At 37.2% G+C, this 14819-nt stretch overlaps 1 protein-coding gene across 1 annotated transcript in view; it reads left to right on the top strand.

Annotated features, from left to right (window-relative positions):
- The window catches only part of LOC104677925 (ankyrin repeat domain-containing protein 18A-like), a 60429-nt gene that overhangs the window by 31366 nt on the left and 14244 nt on the right, over positions 1 to 14819 (top strand). The window contains 4 exon segments of the mRNA XM_030937889.1: positions 1169 to 1281; positions 3508 to 3637; positions 12592 to 12873; positions 13474 to 13685. Of these exon segments, the coding sequence (XP_030793749.1) occupies positions 1169 to 1281; positions 3508 to 3637; positions 12592 to 12873; positions 13474 to 13685 (737 nt within the window).

The raw sequence follows: 14819 nt of genomic DNA, 5'->3' as shown, positions 1-14819 counted from the left end.
CCTGCCTGGCCAACATAGTGAAACCCCATCTCTACTAAAAATACAAACAATTAGCTAGGTGAGGTGGTGGGCACCTGTAATCCCAGCTACTCGGGAGGCTGAGACAGGATAATCACTTGAACCCGAGAGGTGGAGGTTGCAGTGAGTGGAGATCGTGCTGTTGTGGAATCAGGAGGACCAGAGACAGACTTTGAGGTGTATACAGGAGGATATCTTTATTGAGTGTATTCAGGTCCAATGGACTCAACTTTTGACAAACTGGCCCCAGAACAAAGACAGCACTTGACTTTTTTTATGCACACTTCGAAAAGGGGGTGGGCTAGCTTGAAGCAGGCTTATAGTTAGAGTGGTGTGAAAGCACGGATACAGAGCAGAACAATTAATTAAATTGTGACAGGTTCATAACTCAGGGTTACACATGACCTTTGCCAAGCAACCCAGATGTCTGTTATCTAGGTTTTGCTCTAAAGAGCCGTACACTGGTTTATCTCAAGTTTCAGTATATAAAGTGATGAAAAGTAGATCTCTGGATGAGACTATGTGTCATAGAGTCCAATGGAAGGGGAGAAACAGGATAATAGAAAAGCCACAAAAACTAGACAAAAGTTATTATTTGTTTATTATAGAAAAAATAAACTTTGTTTAAAGAGAAATGGTACAGAGACATGGAAAGACTAAAACCTACGTGAATACTTACAGAGAATGACAGTATTTAGCTCAGCCTGAAGGTAGATGAGGATCAAAAATGTAATGGGAACTAGTAAGAGTTTTCTAAAAATCATCTTAATAAGATGTAATTTAACTTGGAATATCTTAAACTATTAATGACAATGTTTCTAGAGCATCTTTAAAAACTAAAATGTAAATATAGCTACCTTTTTTTTTTACTAACCCTTAGTATTTTATGTGTAAAAATTCTCATTTTTAACAAACATTTTTGCCAGTTTAAATTTCAGAAAAGATAATGTTGAAAGTGTGAATCATTTTTAGCTGTTTTAAGAAAATGACTATTTTTGAAATCTGTCCTTATTGGCATCAGGTTTATAAAATGCACTTTATATACCTGCCTAAATACATATTATTCATCAACTTATGAGAAATAATATTTTTAAGATAGAAGAGGGTCTCTAGATCTTGCAAAAATAATTTTAAACCCTTTGTTTTCAAGCCTGAAGAAAAACATGAAGAATTCAGAAAACTTTCTGAGTTAATATCATCACTGGACTATAATGTGGATCAAATAAGAAACAAAAATCATAAATTAGAAGAAGAGACAACTGGGTATGGTTTTCATATTGTAGAACATTTTAACCATTTATTAATTGATTTAACTCTATTTGACTAAAACCTAGATACAAATTCATTTTATGTCTGCATTTTCATAATTAAACGAATTCTATTTTAAAATGTATTTCAGAAACTCACAACGCAACTTTATAGGCATGTGAGCAGGAGTCCATGACCCTTGCACTTTTTTGTTGGAATTATTAAAAAATCAAATTTCAGTATAAAAACACAATAACTGAAGAAAAAATAGATCTCTGGATGAGACCATGTGTCACAGAGTCCAATGGAAGGGGAGAAACGGGGCAGAAGTCAGCTAAGCTGCTATGGCGAGGTTGGGATGAAAACATTCATCTTAAAAATATGTGAAAAAAAAAGAAACAATGCAATCTCAAAATTTTTTTGAATGCCGAAACATTACACTTATTTATTTATTTATTTATTTATTGAGACAGAGTCTGGCTCTGTCACCCAGGCTGGAGTGCAATGACACGATCTCGGCTCACTGCAGCCTCCACCTCCTGCGTTCAAGTGATTCTCTTGCCTCAGCCTCCTGAGTAGTTGTGATTACAGGAGTGCACCACCCCGCCCGGTGAATTTTTGTATTTTTAGTAGAGACAGTGTTTCACCATGTTGGTCACACTGGTCTGGAACTCCTAACCTCATGATCCACCTGCCTCGGCCTCCCAAAGTGAGGCATGAGCCATTGTGCTTGGCAACGTATTCTTTAATGGTTTTGAAAACAATAATGACAATGCTTTGGGCATGTGATGTCAAGTGCACTTTTCATTACCTAGTTCGAATTTTTATTTCTGAAGATATTTTTGCTGTATTTGGTCATCTTTTCTTCCTTTTACAGTGTTCTTCTCTGCTGCATTCAAATTTTTTTAAGACCTATTTGTGTCATTCTTTTAACATCAAAAGTTATCTTGATATATAGCTTGTATTTTGTTTCTGCTTCTTTCTTTTGCTTTTAGATATAAAACATATCATGGAAATTTACTCATTTTACATGGGTACCTCCATTGTATACATGAAGTATACATCTTATTAAACTTTTGCAGAAATAAATTATATATATGTATAAATATATGTATAACCTAAAGAAAAAGAGTAAAATGAGCATTCATGTTTTGATCACAGATTAAAAAAAAAAAATGGAATGTGTCTTTGAAGTCCTGAACACAGCTAGTTTTCTATTTATTTACTGAGCACTTAAGTTGGTTCTCTGATTCTATTCAACATTTTTCTGTCATTGTCTTTCTCTACATGGTTTTGTATCTCTTTCATTTTGTTGGATTATGTCAGTAAAGATCTCTAGATCTCTTCTTCAAAGTCTTTAAATCATCACATATCTGTCCTCACCTTTCCTTTTTTCTAAAACTGCCTGTTTTCTTTTTCTCCTCAACTCAGATATTAAAGATGTTTCCTTACTTCTCTTTCTCTACATTGAATGACCTTCTTGATGCTTTTTGTGTGTACTTTTTTTCTTGTTATAGACTGTGGTCAATGGATATCAAAATGTATTTTTGTGTCTTTTTCAAACATGTATGTGTTTTACTTTTTTTTTTTTTTATCTTGGTTACTCATCTCTGGGTTATGGCATATATTTACTAATAGGCTATTTTATCTTAGCATACCAAAATGGATGTGAATAGTTTATTTATAAAAAACTGTATGGTTAGGCCAGGTGTGGTGGCCCATGCCTGTAATCCCAGCAATTTGGGAGGCCAAGGCAGGTAGATCATTTGAGGTCAGGAGTTCAAAACCAGCCTGACCAAAATGGTGAACCTCATCTCTACTAAAAATACAAAATTAGCCAGGCATGGTGGCACATGCCTGTAATCCCAGCTACTTGGGAGGCTGAGACAAGAGAATCACTTGAACCCAGGAAGCAGAAGTTGCAGTGAGCCATCATCACGCCATCGCTTCAGCAGGAGCAACAAGAGTGAAATTCCATCTCAAAAAAAAAAAAAAAAAAAAAAAACTGTATGGCTATCTTATCACTTTACCTGCTATATATGCCATAAAATTGTTGTTCATATTATTTATCTAAGATTATAATTTCATATAGAATGTTTTCAAACTATGTTCAGTTGAAACTGAGAGGATCAGTTTATAGATTTGTTTCTTTGATATGCCATAACATAATATCTGTTTAAACAATTATTAAATATTTACTCTTACAAATACTTGACTTACTACTTCTGTACATTTCTGCAGATATAAGAAATGCCTAGAAATGACAATAAATATGTTAAATGTATTTGGAAATGAAGACTTCAGTTGCCATGGAGACTTAAATACAGATCAACTGAAAATGGATACTTTGTTTAAGAAGCTAAAACAGAAGGTAATTAAAAAATAATTATTTTATCTTAAGGTCTAGATTACATGTGCAAGACGTGCAGGTTTGTTACATAGGTAAACGTGTGCCATGATGGTTTGCTGCACCTGTCAATCCATCACCTATGTATTAAGCCCCGCAGGTGTTAGCTATTAATCTTGATGCTCTCCCTCCTGAGCCAAACAGGCCCAGGTGTTTGTTGTTCCCCACCCCAAGTGCATGTGTTCTCATCATTCAGCTCCTACTTATAAGTGAGAAGATGCAGTGTTTGGTTTTTTGTTCCTGAGTTAGTTTGCTGAGGATAACAGCTTCAGGTTCATCCATGTCCCTGCAAGGAGCATGATCTCATTCATTTGTATGGCTCCATAGTATTCCATGATGTATACATACCACATTTTTTTATCCTGTCTATCATTGATGGACATCTGGGTTGATTCCATGTCTTTGCTATTGTGAATAGTGCTGCAATGAACATACAAATACATTTATCTTTATAATAGGATAATTTATATTCCAACATAAGGTAATTTTAAATCAGTTTGGGGATTAAAATTATGTAATTTGGGGAAATACTAATGAAGGATAAACCCAAATTCAGCCAAAATATGTTTAAGGAGGTTGATTCTGAGCCAATATGGTGACTGTGGCCCTGGATTACTGAATCTCAAGAGCTCTTGAGAATGTTTCATGAGACAGTCAGATTACAGTTTGGTTTTGTACATTTCCAGCAGACAGAAGGTGTAGGGAAAATCATAAATCAGTATGACGAAGGCAGACATTGGCTCAGCCTAAAAGTGGGACATCAAAAAGGAGGGGCTAACAAGTCATAGGTGGGTTTTGGGGATTCTTTAGGTGACAATTGGTAAAGAAAATCTGTTGTCTAAAACTGGAAATAGGTAGAAAGGAAGGCCTTAATTAAGATAAGGTGGTTACGGAGATTAAGGTTCTTATTATGTAGACAAAGCCTCATAGCTGGCAGCCCTCAGAGAAAATAGAGGGTAAAAATATCTTTTCACACTTTAAATGCATCAGGCTCTTAGTTAATCTTCCCTAGATCTGGGAAGACCTAGAAGGGGAGAGATTGGGCTACATTAATGAAGACTTCTTACAGATGCAATTTCCCCCACAGAAGACAGCTTTGTACGGCCATTTCAATTTCTTGGTCCTGCAACAGTCATTTCAAAATATGTCAAAAATATATATATTTGGGGGTAAAATACTTTGATTTTTTTCAGCTTCTTCTCTCTGTGATGCTGTACCAGAATCACGTTAGAAAGTAAGCCACATCATAAGAGTTAATAAAACCTATCTGATGAGATTTGATAGTTTGAAGGGTGTGATTCCCAGACCCTTTAGATAGAAACTGGGGCAAAAGAATACAAGGTCTTTCTCCTCAATATAAATCTCTCAGTGCTTTAAGCGGTGAAAGATTTTTCATTTAATTTTACAGACTTGATGCTAATAAAAAGGATACTTTAAAATATATATATATATATATTCTATACAAAAGACATGCTGTTGATTCTCTTATGTCTTGAACCCTGGCCAGTGATCTGAAACCAAGCAGCCCATGTCTCCAGATCACTAGTATCAAATAAATTTCGGGGTGCAACAGGTTTATTGGGAAATAACTAACACACCATGCAATTCACTCATTTAAAATATACAAGTCATTGACTTTTAGTATTTTCAAAGAGTTATGCAATCATCATTACAATCAATTTTAGAACATTTTCGTCACCTTAAAAACAAACCCCACATCATTTAGCCATCTTCTCTAGTTTTCCCTTCCTCCCTCAGCCCTAGGGAACAACCCACCTTCTTTGTATAGATTTGCCTATAAGCCTCTGAAATAAAAAGCAAGTGGTCTACTGTGACTGGCTTATTTCACTCAGCATAATTTTTCATGATGCATCTGTGCTATAGCAGGTATTAATGCAGGGTTTTTGCTCCTTAGTACAGCTAAATCTGGGTTCTTCTCTCATGACCAGGAAAAGTTAGGCACATGGACACATTGAAGGGTGAGAAGGACAGAATTTATTAAGTGAAAGGGAAGCTCTCAGCAAAGAGAGGGGTCCTGCAATCAGATTTCCACCTCACAATTGAATACCAGGACCAGCACACATGAGCTGAAGAGGCCAGGCTCCTCCTCTGCATAAGGCGTGACTTCCTGGTGGCTCCACCCCAACCCCCCAGTGCATGTGGGCCTCTGGTCCGCTGCTGGCATGTCCAGGCAAAACCTTGTGCAGGTTCCCTTATCTGCACCAAATGTTTTGTCTGGTGTAGACACTTGTGGGCCCGGTTGGAGATTCTCCGGGGACCGTGCTGTATCTGCCTAGGCATTTTGCTGTCTCCCGCTTCTATCAGTATCAGTACTTAATTTCTTATTATTGCTGAGTAATATTCCACTGTATGGATACATTAAACATTTTATGTGTCCATTTATGAGGTGATGGACCTTTGGATTCTTTACACTTTTTGACTCTTATTAATAATGCTGCTGTATAAGTTTTTGTGCTTGCATATGTTTTTATTTTTCTGGAGTATATAATTAATGACTGGAATTTCTGGGTCAGATGGTAACTTCATGCTTAACCTTTTGAGGAGCTGCCAGTTTTCCAAAGTGACTGCACCACTTTACATTCCCAGCAGCATTGGATAAGGGTTTTAATTTCTTTACATTTTTCCTAACACTTATTTTCTCTTTTTTATTGAACAAAGATTTCATCCTGTGGTGTGAAGTGATACCACAAGGTGGTTGTGATTTACATTTTCCTAATGACTAATTACATTAAGCATCTATTAATGTGCTTATTGTTCATCTTTATATCTTCTTTGCAGAAATATCTATTCAAAATCTTTGCCCGTTTTTAAAATTGGGTTATCTTATTATTTATGAATTGCAAGGGTTCTTTCTATATCCTATATATGTAAGTCCCTTATCAGATATATGCTTTTCAAATACTTTCTTCTACTCAGTGTCTTACCTTTTCACTTCTTGATACTGTCTTCTCAGGCACAGCAGTTTTTTTTTTTTTTTTTTTTTGAGACGGAGTCTCGCTGTGTGGTGCCCGGGGCTGGAGTGCAGTGGCCGGATCTCAGCTCACTGCAAGCTCCGCCTCCCGGGTTCACGCCATTCTCCTGCCTCAGCCTCCCGAGTAGCTGGGACTACAGGCGCCCGCCACCTCGCCCGGCTAGTTTTTTTTTTTTTGTATTTTTTAGTAGAGACGGGGTTTCACCATGTTAACCAGGATGGTCTCGATCTCCTGACCTCGTGATCCGCCCATCTCGGCCTCCCAAAGTGCTGGGATTACAGGCTTGAGCCACCGCGCCCGGCCGGCACAGCAGTTTTCAATTTTGAAGTCCATTGACTCCATTTTTGCTTTGGAGTCAAGGCTAAGAAAACACTGCCAAATGCAGTCACAAAGATTTATACCAATGTTTTTTTCTGAGAGTTTTACAGTTTTAGCTGTTACAGTTAACTGTTTTATTTTGAATTAATTTTTAAATATGGTATTAGGTGAGAGTCCAACTTTATATATATTTTTTTGCACATGCATACCCAGTTGTTCCAACACCATTTGTTGAAAAGACTATTCTTTTCCCATTCTGTTTTTTTGTTAACCTTGTATAAAAACAACTGTAAATGTGCAGGCTTATTTTTAGATTATCAGTTCTTAGTTTGTTTATGTCTATTCTCATACTAGGACCAAATCAAATTTAATGAAAAGGTTTTTTTCAATCATGTTGCATATTACCAGTTGTCTTATGTCATAATAAAAATTAAATGTAGTGGAATATCTTTAACTTCACCTTTTGTGTCTCAAAGGAGTCTGTGGCCAGCTTATACCTTACTTTAAGACATCATGGCAAGTCAGGCTTACAAGACACACTTTATTTCTTTTTTTTTCTCCATTTAAACCTTTAGTCTCTTATCCAGTGCCTCCCTCTATAGTTTCGTTTTCAGTAAATTTTGGTCACAGGATCTGCTGACATAGTCTACTGTTTAGTGCATTATGTTTTACTAACTCATTATAATTCATAGAATCATCCATAGATGTTTACCATCCAGGAAGGAGAAGTTTAAGTCTGAGCTGCCAGCTTTCCTCAGTGGAAACCAAGTGAAGTCATCATCTTCCAGTTCACAGATCCTCTTGCCACGTGGTAGCTGGTTCTCTTGAGTAGCACTGTGGCTAATCTTTTTCTTGGTGCAGATCTTGCATTCTCAGAAACCACAGTTTCTGTATTGACCTCCTTTCACTGAAACAGAGATGCACAGCTCTGCTTTCTAGCTCACTAGAGGATTCTTGGAATAAAAAGTTTAACTCATTCCAAGAAAAGTTTTAGGAGTGCAGCAGTTAAAAATCAGGTAATATTCAGCAATTTATCAGAGACAAATGGTAGACTGGTATTTTGAATTTCAAAATTTCAGAGCCAAGTTGTGTGCTATAGAGAAGCATTGTGGTGTAACATAGAGATGGGATCGTCTTAACTTCTCCATACAAAGAAGCTTGGAGTAAAGTAAAGGAGAAATTGCATTTGATGTCTTAACACTCAAACCTCCTCACTATGTTTATTTTACTTCTGTGAAGTCTAAAAATCATTCCATAATGTTCTTCTTATTTCCTCCTCATTGAGAAAAAGGAAAATGAAAATTGAATACTAGATTGATTAATAAATACTCAAAGCTTCTTCTCTTTTCTCTTTTTTCTTTTTTTTCTTTCTTTTTTTTTTTTTTTGAGACGGAGTCTCGCTCTGTAGCCCGGGCTGGAGTGCAGTGGCCGGATCTCAGCTCACTGCAAGCTCCGCCTCCCGGGTTTAGGCCATTCTCCTGCTTCAGCCTCCTGAGTAACTGGGACTAGGGCGCCCGCCACATTGCCCGGCTAGTTTTTTTGTATTTTTTTTAGTAGAGACGGGGTTTCACCGTGTTAGCCAGGATGGTCTCCATCTCCTGACCTCGTGATCCACCTGTCTCAGCCTCCCAAAGTGCTGGGATTACAGGCTTGAGCCACTGCGCCCGGCCTTTTTTTTTTTTTTTTTTTTTTTAGATGGAGCCTCGCTCCCTCACCCAGGCTGGAGGGCAGTGGCACAATCTCGGCTCACTGCAAGCTCCGCCTCCCGGGTTTGCGCCTTTCTCCTGCCTCAGCCTCCCGAGTAGCTGGGACTACAGGCGCCCGCCACCACGCCCGGCTAATTTTTTGTATTTTTAGTAGAGATGGGGTTTGACCCTGTTAGCCAGGATGGTTTTGATCTCCTGACCTCGTGATCCGCCTGCCTCGGCCTCCCAAGCTGGGATTACAGGCGTGAGCCACCATGCTGGGATCAAAGCTTCTTTTAGAACTTTCGTTAATTGAAATCACGTAAATATCTGATTTTGGTTATGTAACCAAGTATTTCTAGTTGTTTTTCAAATCATATGTCTTCTTGCTTCACAGTCTTATTTCCGAACTTGAGGGGAAATTTTAAGGAGACGCCCTTGCCTTGTTATCAGAGTTCATAATTGAAGGGGGTTTCAGGAAAAGTTCCTCTTCAGCAGCTTATGTCTCTCTCCTGGTTATCTGCAGCTTTTCAATAATGTTTGTCATCAATAAATTAATCTCAACATTTATTAGATCCTACTTTAAAGGAGAGTCTTTTCTGCTGTATGTTTCTTGTTGTCTCTTTTTAAAACTTATTTTTCTAACAATTACCCAGAGATTTTTAGCTTAAAAGAAAAACATTTATTTAGTTCATGAACCTGTGGTTTGAAAAAAGCTTGGCCAGGACAGCTTGCCTCTGCTCCCCTCAGCTTCCCTAGAAACAGCTGATCACTTGGGGAAATGGCATCATCTGAAGCTTTGCTCACCCATGTGTTTGATGGTTGATGGTGGCCATTGGCTGGAACCTTGCTTGGGGCAGGCAGCATGAACACTGACACTGGCACTCCCAGGCTGTCTCTGTGGCCTGATCTCTCTCACAATCTGAGGGCTGAGTTTGAAGGGAAAGCAGTCTGAGATACGGAAGCCACATAATATCCCTTTTACTACATTCTATTCATTAGAAGGAAGTCAGTAAGGGTGGCCCATATTCTATTCTTTTGATGGGATAAATATAGCTTCTCTTTTGTTTTAATTGACATGTATATACATAATTTTGGGCTATAGAGTGACATTTTGATACACGTATATAGTGCGTAATGATCAAGCCAACTAGCATATTTACTACTTCAACCATTTCTCATTTCTTTGAATTGTGAACATTCAAAATCTTCTAGCTTTTTAAAAATATACAATAAATCATAGTTAACCATATTTGCCTACAATGCCACAGAACACCAGTACTCATTCCTCTTATCTAGCTATAATCCTGTATCCATTAACCAGCCTCCCATCCCCTACCTCTATGAGCTTTTTTATTGTTGTTTAGAGATGAGGTCTTGCTAGTGAAGTCTGGTCTCCGGGCAACTGTAGTCACCCAGACTAGAGACAGTGATTTGATCATAGCTCACTACAGCCTCAAACTCTTGGACTCATGGGATCCTCCCACCTCAGCCTCCTGAGCAGCTAGGATTGTGGACATGCACCATTGCACCTATCTGATTTTTTACTTTGTAGAGATGTCTCTCTGTGTTACTCAGCCTGCTCTGGAGCTTTTGGTCTCCAGTGATTCTCCTGCCTTGGTCTTTCAAAGTGCTAGGAAATTACAGGCATCAGCCATGTTGCCCAGCCCTCAATTATTCTTTTCTTTTTTTTTTGAGATGGAGTTTTGCTCTGTTGCCCGGGCTGGAGTGCAGTGGTGTGATCACAGCTCACTGCAAACTCCACCTCCTGGGTTCGCACCATTCTCCTGCCTCAGTCTCCCGAGTAGCTGGGACTACAGGCTCCCGCCACCATGCCCAGCTAATTTTTTGTATTTTTAGTAGAGACAGGGTTTCACCATGTTAGCCAGGATGGTCTTGATTTCCTGACCTCATGATCCACCTGCCTTAGCCTCCCAAAGTGCTGGGATTTCAGGTGTGAGCCACCATGCCCAGCCTCAATTTTTCTTTAGCTTCCACACGAGTGCAAATGTACGGTATGTATCTTTCTGTGTCTGCACTTAACATAATATCCTCCAGACTGATCCAAATGGCCACAAATAAGAGGATTTCATTTTTTTATATGGTGAATAGTGTTCCATTGTGTATGTGTACCACAATTTTGGTCCATTCATTTGTTGATAGACATGTAGGTTGATTTTTTACATCAGTTGTGAATAGTGCTACAATGAACATATGAGGACAGGTATCTTTGTGATCTATTGGTTTTTTTCTATTGCCTGAATACCCGGGTAGTGGGGTTGCTGGATCCCTCGACAGTTCCATTATTAGTTTTTTGAGAAAAACCTCATGTTGTTTTCTATAGTGGCTGCCCTAATTTACCTTCCCACCAACAGCATGTAAGAGTTTACTGTTCTCTGAAACCTCACCAGCATTTGTTATTTTTTGTCTTTTCTATGATAGCCATTTATTTGAAATGGAGCAAGAGTATATCACATTGTAGGTTTGATTTGTATTTCCCCAATAATTAGTGACACTGAACATTTTTAAATGTATTTATTGGCCATTTGTATTTCTTTTTTTCTTAAAAAAAAAAAAGCTAATCAGATCTTTTGCGCAGTTTTGAACTCAGATTATTTTTTATACTGTGAAGGTGTTTGAGTTCCTTGTATATTTTGGAATATTTACCTTTTATTAGATGAATAGCTTGAAAATATTTTCTTCCGTTCTACAGGTTTTCTCTTCACTCAGTTGTAGTACTGTTTGTCTATCGTTTGTTTTTTGCCTGGGCTTCTGATGTCTTACCCATACAAATCTTTGTGCAGACTAATGTCCTGAAGCATTTTCCCTGTGTTTACTTATAGTAGTTTGATAATTTGGGGCCTTACATTTCAGTCATCAATTGATTCTGAGTTTATTTTGCTATATGGTGTTAGATAGGAAGCTAGTGTCATTCTCCATATGGATAGTTTTCCCAGTGCCTTTCATTTGAAGAGGGTGTCCTTTCCCCAATGTATGTTCTTGGCACCTTAGTCCAAAATCAGTTGACTGTAAATATGTGGATTTATTTCTAGGGGCTGTATTCTATGGCCTTTACCCCAAGAATCATTACCTCTTAAAATGCAATTCTAATTAGCATGAAACATTTGCAGTTTAGGGAAAGGCTTATGGCATCAGAATCCTTATTTACAGGATTCATTATTTTGTGGTTTTTTGAGATATGGTCTTTGTCTGTCCTCTAGGCAGAAGTGCAGAGATGTGTTCATAATTCACTGCAGCCCTGAACTCTGGGTACAAGCCATCCTTTTGCCTCAGTCTCCCAACTAGCTGGGTCTACAGGCCTGAGCCACCATGCCTGGCAAATTTTTTAAAATTTTTTTGTAGAGATGAGTGTCTCACTGTGTTGCTCTGGCTGATCTCAAATTCCTGGCCTTCAGTGATCTTTCTGCCACAGCCTCCTAAAGTGCTGGAATTACAGGCATGAGCCACCAGGCCTAGCCTAGAGTATCATATTATTTTCAAAGTCTTATTCTGAGAGCAATTTATTGACTTTGGCCTAAATAACTCAATGTGATAGCTCTGAAACGTTTTTTGACAAATTTTGGGGAGTGGCCGTGAGGAAGGGGTTGGACACTTTTCACTGAGAGACCACTCAGTGCCGTTTCAGGAGGAACAAAAACGAATCGTCGGAAAAATAAAAAGATCAAGTGCAGGCGTTCTGTGGCAAAGATTATGATAGTAGAGCGTGTATTTTTGTGACTCATGGTAACTTTAACTTTGTTCTTAAAATTCTGAGTAATTTAAGGGTTCACATTTGAAGACTGTGCTACGTTATTGATAACATGTTATTGCAAGTAAATTCATTTCAAAATTTGTTACTGGTTTTGTATTAGATTATTCGCAGCCTGCTTCACTATCAAGCTCTCTTATTTTATTCATGCAGTTTGATGATCTTACGGCCGAGAAGGAAGCTGTATCTTCAAAATGTGTCAATTTGGCTAAAGACAATCAAGTTCTTCAACAGGAGTTTTTATCTATGAGAAAAATACAAGAGAAATGTGAAAAACTTGAGGAGGATAAAAAGATGTTGGAAGAAGAAGTATTAACTCTTAAGACACATATGGAAAACAATATGGTAGAACTTGGTAAAGTACAAGAATATAAATCGGAGCTAGATGAAAGGACAATGCAGACAATAGAAAAATTAGAAGAAATCCATTTACAGGTTAGTTCTTAAAGTCAGGCAAGTTTATCTGTAATGTGCTCTCATTTGTTTCACTGCAAATTATATTTTGAATATGTATATATTGTGTTTCCTCTGCCTCTCTTACAGCAATTTGCTTTGTAGAGTTCTAGAAAACAACTGGCATCTTTTTTTTTCTTTTAAATATTTATATTTCCATTATTATTATAACAAAATCAGTATTTCAAAGTAATGATTCTCACTATAGGGTCATTTGATGATTAAGACCAGCTGGCATAAAATAAAACTGTGATTTAGAAATTATGTGATACTTTTGGATTGGTCTTAAGCTACGTTGTTCATTGTTCACTTTTTAAAATTATAAATGGATTCTATTACTTTTTATAGGACCAGATTACATTAATACTAACATAATTATGATTTCAAATTTTTATAAATCAGACTTAATTCTGAATTCAGTTATTAGTTTTGTTGATATTGCTGATAAATATTTTAAGCTTCAGCCTCTTTTTAACATATTCAAAATTGCTCTTTGAATCACTGACTCAAAATGAAAGGCAGCAAACATATGGTAATTAGGTTATAATTGTTTTAAAAGTGTATTCTTTTCATTTGTTTTAGGAACAAGCAAAATATGAAAAACAATTAGAGCAGTTAAACAAGGATAATATGGCTTCACTAAATAAGAAGGAACTCACACTTGCAGATGTGGAATGTAAATTCTCCAACATGAAAACTGCTTATGAAGAGGTTACAACCGAATTAGAAGAATATAAGGAAGCCTTTGCAGTAGCATTGAAAGCTAACCATTCCATGTCAAAAAATTTAACGAAGTAAGTCAAAACACACTAACAGAAAATCAGTTAAGCTCATTAATTTGTTTTGAAAGTATAATATTTAGTGAGATGGCTTCAGGAGATCAGTAGGAAGTGACTGCTAATCTGATAATGTAATTTTGGAAAATAATGTTAGTAAATAATCTTACCTTTAAAATGTTCTTCAAGGATAGTTTCTGTCTCTATACTCTCTCTCTTTTTTTTTTTTTTTGCTTTTGTATGGTTTTTTTCCCCTGAAGTCTCATGTAGTTAACCTGACCTGTTAGTTTTTTTCACTAAGTATTTTTGAAGCTTTATAATTAATAAAGTGATCTTGTTATAAAATTGCCAGAATTTCCCTAAATAGAAATATTAAAGAGTTTATTTTTTGGTAGATCACAACCTAAACCCAATGTGTCAAGTTGTGCTTCTACTCTGGGCACATCCTGGCACTGAGGCAAGAACTGTTTTTGATTGTGATCTTTAGTATTATCACTAGAGGGTGCCTCAAGAAAGACTATTTGTGTAACATTTTCAAGGAGTTACAGAAAGTCGTCCTTGTGAAATAGGGAATAATTATCACAGGAATGAAAAGAAGTGTAATCCACAAGGTGGTTAAAAGAAAAACACCTTGTTCAGCCTGAAGGGGTGTGTGGAAGGCACAAAGAACAACCCCACCTCCAGTGCCTTGGTCACAGTGCTGGGGGCTAATTGCCTTCAGAGATGCTTTAGTTCTCTTTGATCACCAACCAAACAATCTGGTTCTCCCCTAGGAGTTGTTGCTCTGAGTTATTCCTCAGTGCCAAATACTTAATTGTTCTTAGATCATGGGTGAAATGTACAAGGGTGAAACCTGAAACTGGTTTACTAAACACAAGTATTTCTAGATTATTTTTGTTCATTTTTTTCTTAATCTACATTATTTAAGGAGTATAACATGATGTTTTGACATAATTATTTATAGTGAAGTCATTCTTATAGTCAAGCAAATTAACATATTCATTTTCCCATATAGTTACCCTTCAAATACAAGTATTTCTAAAGGAATCTGTAGAATCTTACAAGTAGAGCTATTTTAGAAGGCAGCTAGGTTACCTGTTGAGCTGTACATCACTGATAGCCATTTCTCTTCCCTGTTGACTTTGAACTGCT

The sequence above is a fragment of the Rhinopithecus roxellana genome, chromosome 9, assembly GCF_007565055.1.
Source record: "Rhinopithecus roxellana isolate Shanxi Qingling chromosome 9, ASM756505v1, whole genome shotgun sequence".
Lineage (NCBI taxonomy): Eukaryota > Metazoa > Chordata > Mammalia > Primates > Cercopithecidae > Rhinopithecus > Rhinopithecus roxellana.
This window is presented reverse-complemented; position numbering and strand designations above follow the sequence as displayed.